Raw genomic sequence first — 18708 nt, 5'->3', positions numbered from 1 at the left:
AGCTGCCAGTAGCCAAATAACTGCATGTCACTGGTGACAGAGCCAGGATCCCCACATTAAGCAGAAACGGTCTTACTAGTGGACGACCATTGTCCCTTCTCAACAGATAAAAAGGAAACCCTCTTAAAATTTCCGACTGGATAGTGGTGCCAGGTTTAAAGCTGTGTGCAGAAAGCCGACCGCAGTTCACGGAGCGCTTAAACATTTGGTTTTGTTCAGATGAAGAACAAGAGCTAAACATCATTGCAAAGTCAGTTACGAACTCCAGCCGTGCTCGGATTTGGGGGGAAGACCACCAAGAGCGTTGATACGGTGGATGTAGGGATGCAGCAACCAACGGCGTGAGCGGCTGACAGCGATGCTGGCTCTTCCAGAGCCCTTCCCACGATCTGCTGCCATCTCACTCACAGCATCTCTGCGACACCGAAAAACCCAACCCACCGCCACCGAAAGCGTCGCTGGCGTTTTTCCAGCCAGCTCTAACCCTCCCCATGCAGTTATCTGTGTGTGGCTTCTATTTACGGCTGTACTTTCTCTCCCCTCCTCCATCACTGTTAGGAGGGTCCAAGTAGAAACACATTGGAGGGCTGAGGGCTACGCCAATAGTTTTAGCTCCTTTTGCTCACATTTCATCAGCGATCTCTGCAATGCGGAGCCAGGATTTTTCAGGCGATTGTCTCTACTTTGCCAAATACTGTTTTAAACAGAGAACTGCCCTGAGAAGAGGCTCGCTTTTCTCTAAAGGAAATTACACCATGGACCATTGCTTCCTCTTTACCATCACCATCTTCCAAGGAACCATGGGACCTTATCTTCAGCTCTGCCGCTGTACGTCTTACTCCTACACAGGACTACCACGAGCCTGCAACAGCACCGATTTCAGAGCTCGGTCAGTTTTTATCTGTTGGAGACACCAGCCAACGTACGCAGTTACACAGAACACGTATCGCCTTGAGACACAGATGCACCTAGTGAAACAACAACATTTTGTCTTTATTAGGAGTTCCCATGGTAATATAACACAGAGTTCTTAAGGAATAAAACACAAGACTTGGGGTTGGGGTGGGGTGGTTTGCCATTGAGACAATGGTCAAATATCAGTACTTCTTTTTGTCTACACACATGATCAGCTTTAGCACTTACAGCTCCTCCACTCATGGTTCACAATCACAAATCCAAGGGTTAAATCCAGCTAGTATTAAATCCTACTTTTTTTTTTATTATTTTTAGAGCTTCAAGTCACTGCGGTTAATTAATTAATTAAGTCATCGTCTTTTTTTTTCTTTAAGCATTTACATATGACATTCATTAAACAGACACAAAGCGGACGAGCTCTCACAGGAAAAAACATGCTTACATAGCCTGCAATGATCTTTTTTTGTGATTTTTTTTTTCCTTTTGAAGAACAAATTAAAACTAAAAAGTCATATCATGAGTCAGTGAAGGAAAAAAAAAAGGAAGACTTAAGTGAATACTGAAGAGCCGCAAGTGTTTCGTAGAATTGAAACGGATCTGCAATTCTTTTTTTTTTTTCTCCCCAACTCGTTCAAATTGATTTTAACATACAGGTGAAAAAAAATGAAAGTAGCTGCAATATATATTAAGTTCACGGATTACTTAACAAACAAAGTGCAAACTCTTGTATGCAAAACTAAAAGACCCAATAGTTAAACCTAAACGCAAAATGCATGGATGAATATGGCAATGTTTTTCTTAACTTTTGTGTTCAAAGGGGCCTAAAGGAATTAGGTGCTGAAGCTGGGAGGGTTTGGGTACCTAAGCAGCTTCCAGATCCTTTGCAAATCCCAGCACTGATGCTTCAAAACAACAAATTTGGTACTCGTTTCTTAAAAGCCTTCATATATAGTTTTTTCCCTAAAAGAACCTGTAAACACCATTTAAGAAAATACTCACAAATACGGAAAAACCAAGGTCAACATACGTGGCAAAGTACAAATAGAAGAGAAAGCAGAAGATGCAGCCAAGTGCCAGGGCATACAGACAGTGGAGGTAACGCTGTGTTAACTGCGGGTAGAAAAGCTCTCTGTGCTAAGAGACAGGCCAAGTCCTCGGGACCGCCGAGCCCTCCAGCTAAGTTTAGGTGGGAATCTAATGGTGCGGATTTATTCTCCGTGTCCTGAAAAGAGTAAGCCGCCAATACTAGGGCTAAAAGACCGCCAATCCCAGAATACAGTTAAACACCCAGATCCTGCTGACTGCCACAGAAGCCGGGGCTCCTAAATTCATTTAAGGACCACTCACGGCCTCTGGTTTCTCAAATCTGAGGCAGCAGGCATCTGAGGAAGGGTGGAGAACCACCAGGCCTTCTCATGAGTATTTGCACAAAGGCAGATTCCTGAAGGCATGAGTGACTGTGAAATTCGCACCACGTACGAGAGATTCTCAGCTGCCGTTGACCCATCGAGCTATTCTGAGGCTCCCCGTTACTACAGCTGGGCATCTGGACTCGAACTGGAATTGCCACAGATGCTCAGGCACACGCTCAACTGGCCGGCCTTTCGACAAGAGCTAAAGAAAGATAAGCTCTCTTAAAGTTTTAAATAACCGCTCATCCATGGCCAGGAAGGGGGAAGGTGGCTGCTACAGAAATCTTTCAAGCAACATGTTGCTCTTTGCCCACGGCCCCCCTGCTTATCGATTTCCACCTCCGGGAACAGAAGACAAACTAGCCACTAAGAACTTCTCAGGAGACTCCGTCCCAGCTCCTCAGCTGGTATCTAGCCCCTTCGCACCAGCTCAAGACCTAGTACACTGAAGTGAAGACCATAGCTTATGAACCTGCTCCGCGACCTCCTATTGCAGCTAAGTGGCAAGCGTTGGCTGGAATGATGCAACCTAGGAATACCTGAAGTACCAGGGCGGCAGTGACACTGGCGGGAGTCTGTAACTTGAATGAGGGTCGGGAAGGACCGGGAAGAACAGGGAGAACCCCAGTTCTCAGATAAGGCTTCGTAAACACAATGATACAAACATATTAAAAACACACACACAAACATTAAAAAAAAAAAAAAAAAAAGTTTCCTCAAGGACCTAATTTGCAGCAAAATCCAGAAGGAAAAAAAAAAAAAAAACCCAACAAACCAACAGAACCGAAGTCCCCAACAATTCTAGCTCACCCGATGGCTGGGTGTGATGCGCTTTCTCAATTCCTACTGCTGGGTCCTGTTTCTCTCTCTTGGCAGCAGACAGCTATTCAGTGACCTCAAAGGCGGTGGTGGGGAATGGTTACAGACAGGCTGGGATTCATGTCCGTCCATGCTTGCCTAGCTATTCTGCTGGAACACAGAACCCTACAGAATATCCAGTTTAAAACCCTTGAACTACTCTTCTGCTTGACTTTTTTTTTTTAAAAAAAAAAAAAAAAAAAAAAGCTATTTTTTACATTTCTTATTTATTTATTCCTTTTTTGTGTGTGTCTTAAAGGCAGCTCCTGGGAAATTCACTTTATCCTTCCTTTAGTAAAAGAAAGATGCTGAATGGGACAGAGGCCACATATCTCAAACATCCTCTTTACACTTACTTTTGCATGTCAGAGGTGTCAAAACAGGGCTTATTTCTTTAAATGTGTAGGGGCTGAGGGGGGAAGTGAGAGGGGTCGGTGAGGATGAGAAGGGAATCGGAGGGGACTGAAAGAGGCGCCTTACTTCAGCCCCCCCTCACTGGTTGCCCGCAGTAACTGTCACAGGCTCTAAAAGAATCAAAAAGGGTCTCCAGGTGCCCCCGTCCCCCGGTCCGCTAGGCGGGCACAGAAGGGGTCGGTCCTTAGCCCAAGCTGGTGATGTTGGCACGTCCGCCCGGCGGTGCCACGATGCGCTGAGTCGTGCGGCGTGGGATGTTGTCGTCGATCTGTGCCCCTGCGGGAGAGAGAAGCAACGTCAGGTCCCCCGGGTCGGCGAGAGTTTTGAGATGAGCGAGCTGCAGGACGAGGGAGTCGGGAGAGCACGGCTGCACTGAAACCCACCCAAGTCCTCTCAGGCCAGGCTCCAACGGTGTGCACCAAAATGCATCATCTTTGGAGGAAAAGCCCTTACTGGCCTCCAGTGCCTTAATTCTGCTGAAACCTGTCCTGCGATAGCATCTCCGCACCGTACACCTGAGCCTCCCAGCCCTGCCCAGGTAAGAGTCGGCCAAATGGTTTTCCCTTAGCGAAGCTTTTTAGTCCTTTTTTATGGTTGTCCCTTATCTCACTGAAACAGCACGCCGAGAAATCAAATTTGCCACCTACCAGATCCACAGCTGGTCTCAGCTGGCAAAGCTCTGCTGAAGTTGGTGCCATCTGCCCTCTTCAGACACCCGGCTGAGGACTGAGCCCAGAACGCACGCGGGTGCTCGGCATTCGTGCCACAGCACGAAAACAAGCAGGACTTTATGACAGCTCCTACACTGCTCTTCTCCCTTTCTAAAGGGATAACCTCCAAGCTAAAAACACATCACAGCCTCTTTCGCTGCCTTCCAATTTCAGCAGAATTAATTCAGCGTACCGGAGTATAAACAAGCCGCGATTTCAAAGCAATTTAGCCCCATGGAAGCACGTACCAGACAAGCTGAATCCAGACTGGTGCAGGTTCCTCACGGGTGGGGCCTGCTGTTTGGCAGGAGACGTCTTAGCTGAAGACGCTGGCGTGACGGTCTTCGGTGTCACCGACACTTCGCAGACGGGTCCGTCGTAGAGGCCTCGAGGCACACCCCGCAGCTCGGCCAGCTGCAAAACACAGAAGCAGGCAGTCTTCAGGGTCAAAACAGAACTAAACAGCTGGCCAGATGTTGCTAAGCCAACGACACACACTTCAAGATTTGTCTTCGGTAAGAGGATTTGAAAGCGCACATCATCTCCTCCGTGCTGGTCCTCGGGTGGTAGCTGGTCTCTGAAGCAGCACGGAGAAAATGAAACGCGCTCCGGACCGCTGCGGCGCCAGCTAGCTGTTAGCTGGCACGAGCAGCCTACAGAAGACAGCCGGTCTGTCCCTTGCACCGCAAGTTCTGCCCTGTAATGATCTCAACCTACCTGCTGTTGTATTAAAGGCTCCTGGCAACTCTCAAATGAAACCTACTACTCATCCCCAAAAAGCAAAACACTGCTGAGACAGAGGCAAGCCTGCATAAAGAGGAGCCAGGCTAGCTTCGCATCGCCAGCCCGGGAGCTTTAGACTGGGTTAAATGCAATTATTCCAGTTGAGATGCTGCCAAGTTGGATTTATAGCTCAGACACGTATTTCTGTGGGAGACCAGAACACAACAGAAACCACGGATCTGTTCGCTGCGGTGCTAAATTATTTGCGGTTGTAATTTTGATAACTTGCTATTTCTTCAAAAGAACAATTAAAGAAAGACCAATTGCAAGGAATGTGAAGATTACCTACGGTCAGCGGAACTAACACAACTCTGGTTTTGTCCAGGAGAGGGCAACACTTCAAACATCAAAACACTTTCCTCCTCAGAAATCTGACCTCATCTAGAAATAAACTTCCCTGGATTCTCAGCAACTAAGTTGCAGCTGCGTTCAGCGTCACCTTCTCTGTCAGTTTTTACCAGCTAAAGGCATATCAAAAGGCAGTTTCTGCTGTGAATGGGTGTAGGTTACAGGAGCACTTTTCCAACACTTTTAGCCTCTTAAAAATAGAAAATTCTCACTTTTAAACAGTCGGTAGGCTGTGCCTGTGACTCACCAGTCACCAGACAAGAGCATCTGATCATATCTGACAGAAGGGAAAGCAGCATAATGTATCTATAACAATAAATTAGAATTCCAAATTGTTGCTGAAAGGTTTGATATATAAATGCTCTCAGTAACTCCTCTTGGTTCTTCTGTGAAGGAGAAGCCTGCCGAGTGATTTGCAGATTGACTCATGTCCAAACCGGACAGTTCCTGGACACATGCTCTGTATAGGTGTCCCAAGACAGAGAATAAGAATTAAAGAGCAGAAAAATAAAATTTGCAGAAAATAAAAGCTCAAGCCAAAGCATATTCCTGTAATGACTCAAGCGAATAGCAAAAATGAAAGAGGAATGAGATAAATATGGCTCCTACCCAGGGAACATTTTCTGTTGCAGAAGTGTGTGTCTGCGAGCCAGGGGATAGCATCTGTTTTCCACCCTCTTTAACTCAGGAGTTTCAGTGAGAGAACAAATGCGCATCCAACCATTTATACTCACCCTGCTCCTTGCTTTGATGCGCTTGTAAACAAAGTCAGGGAACGGTTTCCTGGGGATATACCGTCCAGATCCCTCGGTGACATGGAGATTCCCATCCTCCAGCACGATCTTCCCTTGGCTGATAACCACCAGGGGAGACCCACGGCACTCCATGCCTTCAAAGATATTGTACTCCAGAGACTAGAACAAACAAAGAGACAACATGAGGCAAACGTATTCATCCCAGCAAAGCCTGCTGTGCTTTAATTAGCAATCACCTGTCATGCTAACTGCCACAATTTTAAGGACAGATGGAAGCAAACTCAACAGCACTTACCTGAGTTGTATATGCTGTGGTTTAACAGAAAGGCTGGTCTTTACTATCAGTCTAAATTTATTAAGGATTTCCTCATGCAAAATTTCCATTGCAACAAGATTCATAAGGAGGAAATACAGTTTCAAATGAGAATATCTCGAAGCCTCCCTCTTTATAAATGCATTTAGGCGCCTGTCTCTTCCAAACTGCAGGGGATTTAGGAGCCAAATGAAGTTTTATCTGAGTTTCATACTAAACATAATGATAATTCTGAAAAGCTGTATTTCAAACCAGTGTTTTGGTTGATGGGTCAGGGACCAGGACAATCTTGTTTTACTCTAATGGGATTGCCCATCCTCAATTAACAGGATTGGAAACGTTACACCACGGAAAAAAAAGACAAGTTTTAAAGGAATCACTGGTAAATGTCCCACCCATGAAGCATCCTGCAATGAGATGCACTACAGCCATGTTATCTGGGGACTCTTACTCTAGTGACCATCTCTGAGACAAATCCAGGTCATCTTTACCGAGTTAATAATGGAGTTTGCTCTTGAAGTGTGTTACAAGTACGGGTAGGCTTGACTGCAGATTTACAGTTAGCTAGAATGGCGGTTAAACCGACACTGAACCAGATCCAGCCTGAAAAAAAGTTGCGGTGGCAAAGGAGGAGGCTTGGTTAGAAGCTTATGAAGTAGGCGGGTTCCAAGAACAACACTATCTCCCTCCCTAGCTCCTCGTGTTTCCTCGCCAGACAGTGGCAAGAGCAGTGTCAATTCTTGGAAAATAGCCGTGTGTTGCCCTAGCATTTAAAAAAGTAACAATCATCCGATGCCACATAATCACTACGTCTCCCTATGTCGCAGCAACCGCCCTGCCTTTCAAAGGGGCTTTTGTTTTATACTCGACCAAACTAGGATGCCTTGACTCTACAGGCATCACTGGTAGCAATTTCTCCTCTCACACAAGGCACGTGTGCAGTGTGAGACACAAAAAAGTACCCCAGCAGGTGTAATGCCAGGTATGACAGGCAATGCAATGACAGGGGAAGAGGTTAGAGCTGGACATGTAAGAAAAAAAGCTGTGATTTCTTAGACAACCCTCCAAGCTCTAAACAAGCCACCTGAAAACAAGAGCCCTCCATCCTCCATAGTCTCGGCACAACTGCGAGATGCGGCCTTTGGCAATAGCTGATCACTGAGCGCTGAGGCCTCTTAGGTGGTACAGGAGTTGCAGGGGGATCTGCGGTCCTTAGCGTATAAAGTATTTCTGAATGGTCGCTCCATGGTGGATCTGGTTCTCCTTCAGCCTAGCTCAGATCCATGGCAAAATCATGGAGTCAAACCTGATTGTACTGGAGCATATCCACAAAAGATGGTCTCGGAGCTTTGCGTTAGGAAATTTTTAGAGAGTCCAATCCATTTCCTAAAGACAACAGCCATTAAATGGCAATGACTTTCAAATACTCCATCCAGCAAGCTACTTCCAGCTCTCTGAGCCATTCATAAGCACAAACCCAGGTTCAGACCATTAAATTTGGCACCTAGTAGCGGTATATCCCTGGGCTCCCTCCTCTAAGTCATTCTTCTCCAGACTGGAGGTGTGATGAGTCTGGAAGCACCTCTAAGGTGACTGAAGTGACTGGACTTCTGGGTCTGGATGCCTCTGTTAGAAGTCTAAACACAGGCAGGATGAATCCAGGCCATCCGTGACCAATTCTGACAGAGTTAAGTCACAGGGAAGGGAACCAAACCTTTAAAAAAAAGTTTCTTTGTGAATGTGCCCAGGGATCCAAGTGTGGAAGAAAATTTTGCTCCTTCAGCTCCAGAGTGAATGAAAGCATTCACGGAAAAAAGAACAAGGAGGTTTTTTTCCAGGGAAACATTCCATAGGTTCATCGCCAGCAGTGAAACAAGTCGTCAACAAATGCAAACAGTGGTTGCTTTCTCTGAGACAGTGCCCGAATGTCACAGGGAGACTCCAACCAGCCCTTTGCGCTGGGACCGTTCTGCCGTTTCCCACAGGGTGGAACGGCTTTTTCTCTGTAGGAGCCAGGTACGAGATACGGGACACAGCTGCGGGCCACAAGCAGACAGTGCCTCTAACAGTGCCACCACAAAGCCGCAGAAGGAACAAGGGGAAGGTCTGGTTAGTCTGGGTGCTGCCCCGTGCCTCCCTGGGCCAACTAACGTTGGGATAATCGCCAGTAAAATCACGTTTAAAAATCACGTCTAAACGTGACTCCACAGGCACGTGCCAGATCAGTACCTGGTGTAAATCCACTCAGACTCACTGATCTGGATCAGGTCTCCAGCGAAGGTGTCCACGAGCTGGCAAGCTTCACTGACCCCAGCTAGAAAAGGGGCAGTTCACATTCCCGCTGCTAGCGAGCCAGAAGGTCATAAATGACACATTGTGATAAGAGGCCTTTTGGTATTTTAGAAGATGCAAAGAGCTTTCTGTGTGCTCAGATCTCAGAAAGAGCAGACAATCTCTTTGCTCTGAGGGGAATCTCTGGGTATGCATGTGATTTCGGACTGGGACTCAAGCGATTATCTTCCCTTCTGCTCACACAACTGAGCCGTACTGGGTGTAAGACCAGAGAGGGCTTGGGGCATCGAGAAAACAAAGCCCTGAGTTGTCATGAGCTCTAGTCCTTGGCAGCACAGTCTGGCATTGAAGGAAGAGAGGAGGAAACGAGCAGCAGAGCTCGCATCGTAGAAAATATCCTTACTATGTTATGAGTCTTGGCGGAGATTGTCTTGACGCTGTCAGGATCCCAGATAACCAGATCAGCATCCGAGCCCACTGCAATACGGCCCTTCCGCGGGTACAGGTTAAAGATTTTAGCTGCGTTTGTGCTGGTCACAGCGACAAACTGGTTCTCATCCATCTTGCCAGTCACCTAGGGAAAGACAAAAGGAGTCACTGCATCAGCCAGGTGGGGACCACTCTGAAAAGCAAAGAGCTGACAGCGCAGCAGATTCCCAACCATCTCCGCAGGAGCAAAAACCTCAAGCGCAAGGACCATAACAAGCGTCTGGGGGGAGACAGTAACACACTGCTGCAGGTCTTTCGGCTCTGAATGTCTAGTTGCAGCCTAAGGCTGCGACAACGTGACATACCACAGCCTTATCCCAGATGATGGACATCCTCTCTTCAGTCCCATTGGTTCCTTCAGGGATCAGGGTAAAGTTGTCCTTCCCAACAGCTTTCTGAGCAGTGTTGAAGGTGCAGTGGGCACTGCCAGTAACTTGGAGGTCTCCGCTGGAAATGACAATGATAGGTATTTAAGATATTTTACTGCCACAGGTTCACTCCTAAAGGTAAAACAGCCTTTTGCTTGCTGGCAAGAGCTATTATTTTTATCCCCGGCTTGTCTCACGATGAAGCACACCTTGTATGAACACAAAAGCTCTACTCACCACGACAGTAGCGAGTTGAGAAAATCAGGAGTGGTTGGGTCAGGACTCAGTGGTGGGGAAGTAACAAAAGCTGCCGCCTTAGCCCAATTCTTGCTCCAGTAATGAGATCCATCAGTACCCAAGCTGGCTGTGATGGGCTCTCCATACACCACGGTGCCTACAGGACAGGAATGCAGATAAATCCACTGTGAGCACCAAGCAACATGCATCTCCAGCCTGGCTTCCACGCATAAAGCATCCTTCTGAAAAAGGACAAACTGGGTAAGTTATGACAGCATCACACGCTGCAGGGTTTCTCGGGACTGCCTCTTAAGTATGTGATCACAGAGACACAACACTGGCTTGAATTCACCGGCCTGCATAACGAGATGATCAGATGTCATTAAACTCCTGGCCTGCTCAATGCTCCTCAGAAACTGTGTTATGTTCCTACGGGCATGTTTTCACAAGCAACTCTTAATTTTGCATGCCTATCTTGAGATCGCTAAAGGAACACTGAGAATTTTCCAGAAATCAGTTACTCAGACTAAGTATCCAAAAAACTAAATACCTGAGTTAATAATAAAGATACTGTTACTGACCAGAGCTTGGAGCAGCAAAACGCGCCCAATGCCTTTACACAATTGCTGAGGTCGGGGCTGATTAATTGTGCTTGAAAGGGTTACTGTAAAGATCCATTGTACTGTGTGCTGGACCAAGAACCTTATGAAAGAGGCTGAGGGGAACTCCAAGAGCCTGAGAAGATTCAGTCTGATCTAGAAGGGACATGGAAGCACATGAATTGAAAAAACAGCGCCTACAAGTGTATGTATTAAAGATCTAGGCTGGGTTTCTTGGAGCAGGCTCTGTGCATATATCAGGTAAGAGAAAACTCCTATCGGGAAAGTTTCCTGCCTACAGAGAAAGCCCATGCCAGAGGAATTATCAGCGTTTCTGGTTCACAAATGCAGCTGAGTGAAACTGAGTAATTCCCCCAAGGGTACACGGTAAATCTGTGGCAGGGCTAGAAAATGAAATCGGATCTTCTGACTCTCTGACCAGTGCGCTAACCACCAGTGCATCCTTCCTCTTCATTAACATTTCTGGAACCACATGAAGGAACCTTAAGCAGATCCTTAAGGCCACAACATTTTGCGAGCTGGAACACAGCAGCAACATCTACACACCAAGCAGATGCAAGATGCTGCAACTTCAAAAGCATGCAAGCTGGTAGCCCCACAGATCTGCTCACCAAATGCAACCTTCCTGAAATCTCTGCTAAGTGCCTATCCATCTGGCTTCTGAGCCCAGACACTTCATCTGTTCGTATCTGCCTGCAAAAGATGTGGGTAGTTAAAATACTAACCCTAAATACTTCAATCAGAAGAGAGTGGTAAAGGTGACCCCAGAATTGGTCAGCAGGGTCTTACGCACCTCCCCGTACGAAGTAAAAAAACATACCATCTTTCTTTCACCATATTGTCTGAGCTACTGTTATGTCTATAGGCTCTAAGCTAGCTGGGAAGGAGCGTATTAGCTGAGGCAGAACGATGCATTAACTGGCTTCATGCTGCTTCCAGGACCACACTGAAACAGGAGGTGTAGGAACAGCCTTTGTCAGAGGGGATCCACCAGCAGAGGAAGAGGCCGTCTGACATCACTTGCCACAAATAGGGTTATGAAATCAGAACAAGGCAAAACACACGCTGGCTATTAATGGGAGGCCTGTTGCGGGCCAATACATTGGGAGGATTGTTCTGCAGGGAACGATGTTTTGAGCTCCCAGATCTGCCAACGACAGAGTCTGCAGGGAATCTCCTCCATACAAATGCCACTGGGAACATCTGGCTTTAAATAACATTCGTTCTTCTCCATTTAGCAAATCAATTCTGTTTTGTTTTCGCCTTGGATAGTCTTCAGTTATGTTTCCTCTGTTGCTTGGGAGGGCAACGCTAGTGTGTGTGGCCCTCCTGGGTTACCCAGTTGGGTAACTGCACAGCATTTAAATCGAATTATTTAATAAAGGAACAGAGAATGGTGGGCCATTTATACCCAAATTCTCCTTATAAGGAGAAAACACAATCTGAATGAAAACCGCATAGGCTAGTTCACTCAGGAGGCTAAGTGAAGCGAGTTCTGTGGATCATTCACCTGGGACAATCCCAGCACCTTTCACAGGCAGGGTAACGTCCACCCACGTCAGGTTGTGTTTTACGGCTTCTGCGATCTAAGCTTACGGTCCCTCATCCCAACGCCCCTCTCCACTTGCCAGCTAGTGGTCTCAGGGGACAGCGAGCATAGCAAGAAGGTGTTTTTGTTGATGCTCCATCTCTGTGGTGCATCTGCCGCCAGTACGTTACCTACAAAAAGGAAAGGATGTTTCTCGGGCTTATAGGATTGAGTTGCACAACGGCATCAAGTTGTTTTCTGGGGTAACGCAACATGCAGCCACTTTGCCGTGTCAACACATCTTCTCATTTCAGCATGATCTCCACTAATGGAGCTAGGAGAGGAAGGTTTATCCCAAACAGCTTGAGCTGTTTCCATGCCATGAACAGAAAGAGTTGCCTTGGAAATCGGTCTTCCTCACCAACTCTGAACTCACTTAAAAGGAATCATGGGACCAAAATACTTCTGAGCCAATACACCAACACAAATCTGTTTGCTGTGGTAGGAAATTAGCTCTTCTCACACCAAACACCCAGATGGAAAGTGATGTCATTTGTATATCCATTCAGGCTTATTTAGACTGCACAAAATTAAATCCAATCCTTCTGAGGAAAGAAGGGGGAAAATCATCCCTCCTGCTTACTCACCCACCCAGAGCTGCTTTAAATAGAAACGAAGGGTTTAGTCACAGAATAAAGCAGGGAGATGGGCGCTCACTGTGCTTTGTAACCCTTGTACCCCTGGGGGCAAGACAGCAGGGTCAGGACTCGGGAAAAGCTACTGCCTCACTCCGAGCAGCGCAGCTCCCTCACAGACCTCGGCTAGAGGGAAGAGACGCAAGGCAGCAGCATCCACAGCAGGTCCGAGTCTTGCTCCCTGCAGCATCCTCGGGCAGAGTTATCAGAGGCCACTGCAATTCCCAGCCGAACCCAGACTACTGATCCCAATTCCTGTTCGGATGCCAGGCTGTGAGTGACAGCCCACGAGGAGTATCTATTTCACAAGCAAGGAGAATCGGTAACCTTTTCGGCTACTCCAAGTAAATCCAACAGGGCTTGTGAGTTGAGACCTCTGGGAATCACTTCTGACGCCAGGAAGCAGCTCAGCAGAAAGCACCAAGGAAAAGACCACAGCAGCTGGAAGGAGGACACAACTTGCAATCTCCAGGGGGATTCATTAAATGGAGACAGCATGGAATTACTCTGCAGTAACATGAAGGCGCATGGCTCGATGGGGTAGGATGAGTGTCAAGAGAGGGGCTCTAGGGTGAACAGAAGAAACAGCTCCTGGCACTGATAGGACCACTGAATACTTGTCTGTGGGAGATGAGACAGAAGCAGTTGCTTGGGACCTTTTAAAAAAGAGCTTGGATGATAACACTGGAAAAAGAAACCTTTCCTGTAGGGATGAAGCTTATGTTGGCAAGGAGTTAACTGCATGAGCTAATAGGGCGCTTCCATCCAAGGGAAATAACTTACCCTTTTTCCTGGCTTGAGCAATGACATCAGCAGCACTTTTGCTCATCACCTTGGTGATATAAAGGGGGCAGTTGGTCTGGTTGGCGATGGTTATTGCCCGGTTCACAGCCTCTGCCTCCACCTGAGAAACAAAGTCGGCAGCAAGTTAGTAACATTCCACACGTTAGCATATCCCATTCCCCTTCAGAGGGTCACAGCCTCCGCTTTCACGGGAAAACAGGGTGTGCAGGGCCGAGATGAGACACTTTCCACCTCTCCGATTCTGAGCCAGAAAACTGTACAGTGTAATCATGGTAATTAAAATGACATCAAGCTGTAGTCCCCTCTCATTACTACCTTTTCTCCCAGGCTGCTTCGAAGGTTCTCTGCAAGGAGACCAAGTCCTAAAATAACACCCCAGGTGCTCAAGGTCAGAATGATTAAGCCCCCTCTTTAACCTAGACAAAAATAAGCAACTAAATGTTGACTCAACAAAACTATTCATGTTCCAGCCCACGCGGAAGAGAGATGCTGTAGCCGCATACTCTGGTAAGCCACGTTTGCAAACAAGCCTCCTAAATTGTACCCTCCACTACAGTATCTGGCTTGGGATCTGACAGAGTGTGAACCACCCCATAAATCCACTCCTTTTCCTTGCATGTGTAGAGAGATAACCTCAGCAAGACTGAGGATCACTGTATAACTACAGCCTCGGAATGAACGTCATCACTCTGCAGACTTTTACAGATCACACATCCTAATCAAAGCAGTCCAGATGACAGATTTAACAGCAGAGTAATGCTCATAGTGCCTGCTGCCATGGAGAACTAAGCCTGCAGTACCACAGACATTTTCCAAGCGAACAACAGAGGAAATTGAAACCCAGAGCAACCAGCCACCTGATTCCCAAATGCAGGAGGCTACCAGCACCTCCCATGGGCTCCGGTGAGACCGGCACATGCTCAGCACTTCTGAAAATCTGCTCTGCAGCGACTTATCGCAGACCGAGCGCCGTACATCATCAGTCCCAGAATCACCGCCTGCTGGCTCCTAGCTCTGCTCTTGGTCCACCAAAAGAAGTACCGGAGACTAGGGACCCATCAGCTTAGGAAACGGTGTGTTTGCCAGACTGACGTCCAAGCGCCCAGAACAGCTCTGCTCACGCTGACAAAGCCACCGCTTCTCGTAACACTGCTCTGTTTGCAGCTGGACCGCTCAAGAAAAACAACACGGCAACAGCTGGGAGTTTTTAAAAGAAAACAGCACCCCCCCCCCCCCAGCCAGTAGGTTGGGCTCTAGTGCCAGACGGGTTAAAGCCCTTGCCTGTCACCATGCCAGGGCTTCTGATTAACCCTCCCCAGGCAGGGTGATACACAGAAGGGGACATTTTTTCTGGCCCAGCTGCCTCACGCAAATGGAAAAGGCTGCAAGGAAGGGTGTTTATTCCAGGACATTCGACTCGAGTAGGTCACAGCCAGCAGCACTTGCAGGGAAGACGCAGGCTCCAAGGAAGAGCCAAGAAAAGCATGCTTGTCCCTCCTGAGAGACAAGGAGAGAACTCGGATGGGCCAATGCTTCCAGGCGATGGCATCAGTTTGCAAACTGCCCGTTTAAAGCAGGCCTGCACACAGCTCTGTCACTGCAGCACTTGGAAGGCACGTTTCCATGCTGTGCCTTAGTTTCCCCACTTGCAAAACAAGGATAAAACAACACGCATCTCCAGACTTTTGACCAAAAGGCATTTTGAGCAACTGCTAAGCAGGAGAAGACTTTCTGCGCAGAAGAGAACAAGGCTGCTGAATTCATGCCTTGCGCCCAGATGCTATGGTGACAGGCACATAACAATAACCCAACGAGTAGTCCAAAGGGGAATGTTTGCAATTACCAGTATGCATTAGAAGCCCTAGCACAGCAGTTCTCTCGGAAAAAAAGACAGACATTTCCTGGAGCACTTGGACTGCTTGTGCTTTCAGCGTTTTTGTGGCTAAAATAAAAACAAAAAATGACGGATCGCTCCGAAAAGTCATCACAGAATGATCTGAGCCATGAGGGGGAGAGTTTTCCAGAAAGTGATGGATGATGCTGACTTGGGATGGTGGTGTCTTAATTAAGGCTCCCTTTGCTGGCTGGAACAACATGCTGAATACCATCACCTTGGCTCAACCCAGGTTACTGAGGTGAGCAAGCTAAACCCGTGAGTCAGCGGTGAAACTTAAGCCTTAATTCATGCCTTCTGCTCAACCTGGGCATTGAGAAGATGTGTACGCTCCAAGACAGACACAAATGCACATGGCCAGGCCCTGAATGCTTCACTCTGACTAAGTCTCACTGAAATGAATGGGAGTTTTGATTTAATAAATACTTTAGACTTCTTCAACAACTCCCGCTAGTTTGCTGTAGATGGAGGTCTGAATTAAGCAGCTCTTCACCAAGGCGACAACCATCATAAAGACCTTTGGACAGGCTTTACACTCCGTAAGGGGCAGCATGAAAAGCCCATTCTAGTGTTAACACCACCCCAGAGGGACACCAAGAAACATCCACTCCTACTGAAGTCAACAGGAACTATGGATCTGCTGCCACCCTCAGAATCTGGCCTTTATCATCAGCCAGCTTAAAGGAAGTTGTATGCTTTTAAAAACACAGTTACTCCCGCGCTGGAGAAAAGGAAGGGAGGAAACCAGATGACATCGTTTCCTGCTCTGTTTCCTATGACTTTCAAGGAGGAGAATTTTGGACCAAATGCTTCCACGCTGGGCAGGCAGCACAGCTGAGTTCAGCTGCACAGAGGCTGCCCAGCGACATTGGGAATTAGACCTTACTTGAGGAATTAAGATTCTCATTTGAGGCAGCCACGTGTCCTCAGGCAGCCTTCTCTGCTATACTGAGAAAGAACACATTTCTGCACAGATGTAACAAACCAAGCAAGCCAGGGAACCACACAGTTGACACTTTAAAGCTCCTGCTCCACTAAGGATGAGCTTTGAAGTAGCCAGACAAGACTTGGCTGGTTTGATGGCCAGATCTTTTAAGGTAAGGAGCAGCCCCCCTTTGAAGTCAACAAAAGTTTAGGGGTGCTCCACAGATGAGCCCCAAGTGTCATGGCGGCATCTGTTCCTGCTCTCCTGGTGCAAGCCAAAAAATATGTATTAAAAAAAAAATAAAAACGCAGGGGTGGTGGGTGGAAAGCTCAGTGGAAGTGTTTGCTCACAACTTTCAGGAAGCAAAAAATCCCAGCTCCCGGAGCCAAACACAAATTCTGTGAGGATTCACATACTGCCCAAGTCGAGCATTTTTTTTCCCCTTCTGCATGAAGCAACTGAATGATTTATATTCCTACTGAAATGTCTTTGGATGCTGCTTGTCTGGTCCAAGGGGAGGAAATAGAGAGGGAGCATGAGGGGCACGTGTGGATGATCTCACACCCCCAGCTTCCAGCTGCCACATCTGGCAGTCAGCAAAGCCCCAACATCTTAGAGGAACAAAAAAAAAAAAAAAAAAAAAAATGCTTGTACATAACAGATGGACTTTACAAACCCAAAATGCCACAGTGAGATGTCTAGCTTAGAGATACTGAAAGACTGGAAACGAAGAATGCAATGGAAACCAACCTGAAAAGGGAAGTTTTAAGGTTCGTTCTTAGTCTTGAGATTTATTTTAAAGACTTCAAGGGAGTGAGAGGGATTGGGGTGCTTGACCCTAAAGTATGGAGGCTAACTATATTAAAGCGTTAGGCTGAGATCTGAGAATTAGCTCCCCTCTCCGGTACATACTTTCTGTGCATTCAGCAAACCACTTCGTCCCTTGGTATAAAAATCCGCCATCGGTAAAACGTTCATCAGATCATCAAATATTACGGTAATGAAAGCTATGCAAGTGCCTAAGACAGAATGTCAGGATTTGGGCATACATTAAAAATTTCTACTGATTCAGACGAAGTCCTGATAAAATAAGGACCAAGAGAGAAGCCCAAGAGATGGGATCAGATAAGTCCGTGGCAAAATCCTGCCTACATAAACCTAAATTCTGAAGTCTTTACTTATGCTAAACTCGACCGAAAGCAATGAGAAACCTTAAGAACTTCAGGGTCTAGCTCCATAAAGACCAACATCATCAATCAGAGCATGTAATTCTTCAGGGACTCCATCTTAAAAGTGTTCCTGTGCAGCAGCTGAATCAAGGAATTGGTGATTCATACCTGTGCTTCAGGTTCAACATTTTCTACATCTCCTCATGTAGGATTCCAGTTTGGGCTCTCAAAGGACTGAACTGAAGGTGAGCTAAGTACCAACAGCTCTCTGTGTCTTGAGTGCTTCTCATGGGCTCTGTGGTTCAAACACATCTCACCTCCCTTTAGACACCTCATGTGTGAGCAGAGCCTTTATAGTTTATCTCCGATAATTAACAGAAAGAGACGAGCTTTTCCAGAGAGTGAATCAAACCTCAGGCTGGATGAAGTACACCCTGGAGATGTCCCCTTCTCCAGTACGGAAGCTGAGGGAATTCCTCATAAGTACCCACAGCAGTTATTTCTCTAGAAGGGACTAGTTACTAGTGAGTCCCTAGAAGTGTCTCAGCCTCTTCCCTTACCCCATGCAGCAATAATGTTTACAGCCAGGATGAAATGGTTTTCTGGCCACATTCATCCCAATATGAAGTACTTGATGGCAATGCAGAAATGCTGTAAATTGGGGGAGTAAATGCAAAGGTGGCAACGTCCTCACCTCTTCAGGTCTGCTCAGCACATGCCCTTCAGGGCCTGTGATCCCCAGCTCCAGGATCCTTTGCTGCTCCTACGGCAGAGAGAAAAAAGAGCAGGAAAAAAGACTTAAAGCAACATGCATTTTTTCTTGCAGCAAACACAGCTGTTTGAAAGTGGTACAAGTGAGATCCTACGCATCTGTGCTAGCTAATAATCACATGGGGCTTTACATAAGGGCCTTACAACCAGAGTCCTGTCCAACTTCCCTTGTTGAGAATAACCAGAGCTCACAAAACCCTCGCTGATTTGTTCCCAGGAGGTCAGGGAAACTTTTTATTTTGATTTGCTTCACACTGGCTTCATAGCCCCCAGCTTTTACTACTCATTTGCGCCTACGAAATAATCTCTAAAGATACAGCAAAACAGCATCTCATGAAAAAACATCCTGCAGCTGCAGGTGACTGGGCTCAAAGACTCAGGTGGGCTCTTCCCCAGTCAGACAACGCA

At 47.0% G+C, this 18708-nt stretch overlaps 1 protein-coding gene across 2 annotated transcripts in view; it reads right to left on the bottom strand.

The window, feature by feature from the left end:
• Positions 1-972: 972 nt before the first annotated feature.
• DPYSL2 (dihydropyrimidinase like 2) overlaps positions 973-18708 on the bottom strand; it is a 56260-nt gene continuing 38524 nt past the window's right edge. For both annotated transcript variants that reach the window (XM_049830985.1, XM_049830986.1), the window contains 8 exons: positions 18224-18292; positions 13521-13641; positions 9895-10051; positions 9595-9736; positions 9204-9374; positions 6175-6354; positions 4558-4723; positions 973-3875 (listed from right to left, as the gene is read on the bottom strand). In XM_049830985.1, coding sequence (XP_049686942.1) covers positions 3784-3875; positions 4558-4723; positions 6175-6354; positions 9204-9374; positions 9595-9736; positions 9895-10051; positions 13521-13641; positions 18224-18292 — 1098 coding nt within the window. In that variant the 3' untranslated portion in view covers positions 973-3783. The remainder of the gene's footprint in view (positions 3876-4557; positions 4724-6174; positions 6355-9203; positions 9375-9594; positions 9737-9894; positions 10052-13520; positions 13642-18223; positions 18293-18708) is intronic.

This window comes from Accipiter gentilis, chromosome 28 (assembly GCF_929443795.1).
Source record: "Accipiter gentilis chromosome 28, bAccGen1.1, whole genome shotgun sequence".
NCBI lineage: Eukaryota > Metazoa > Chordata > Aves > Accipitriformes > Accipitridae > Astur > Astur gentilis.
The sequence above is the reverse complement of the archived record's forward strand: the minus strand, read 5'-3'. Positions and strand labels throughout refer to the sequence as shown.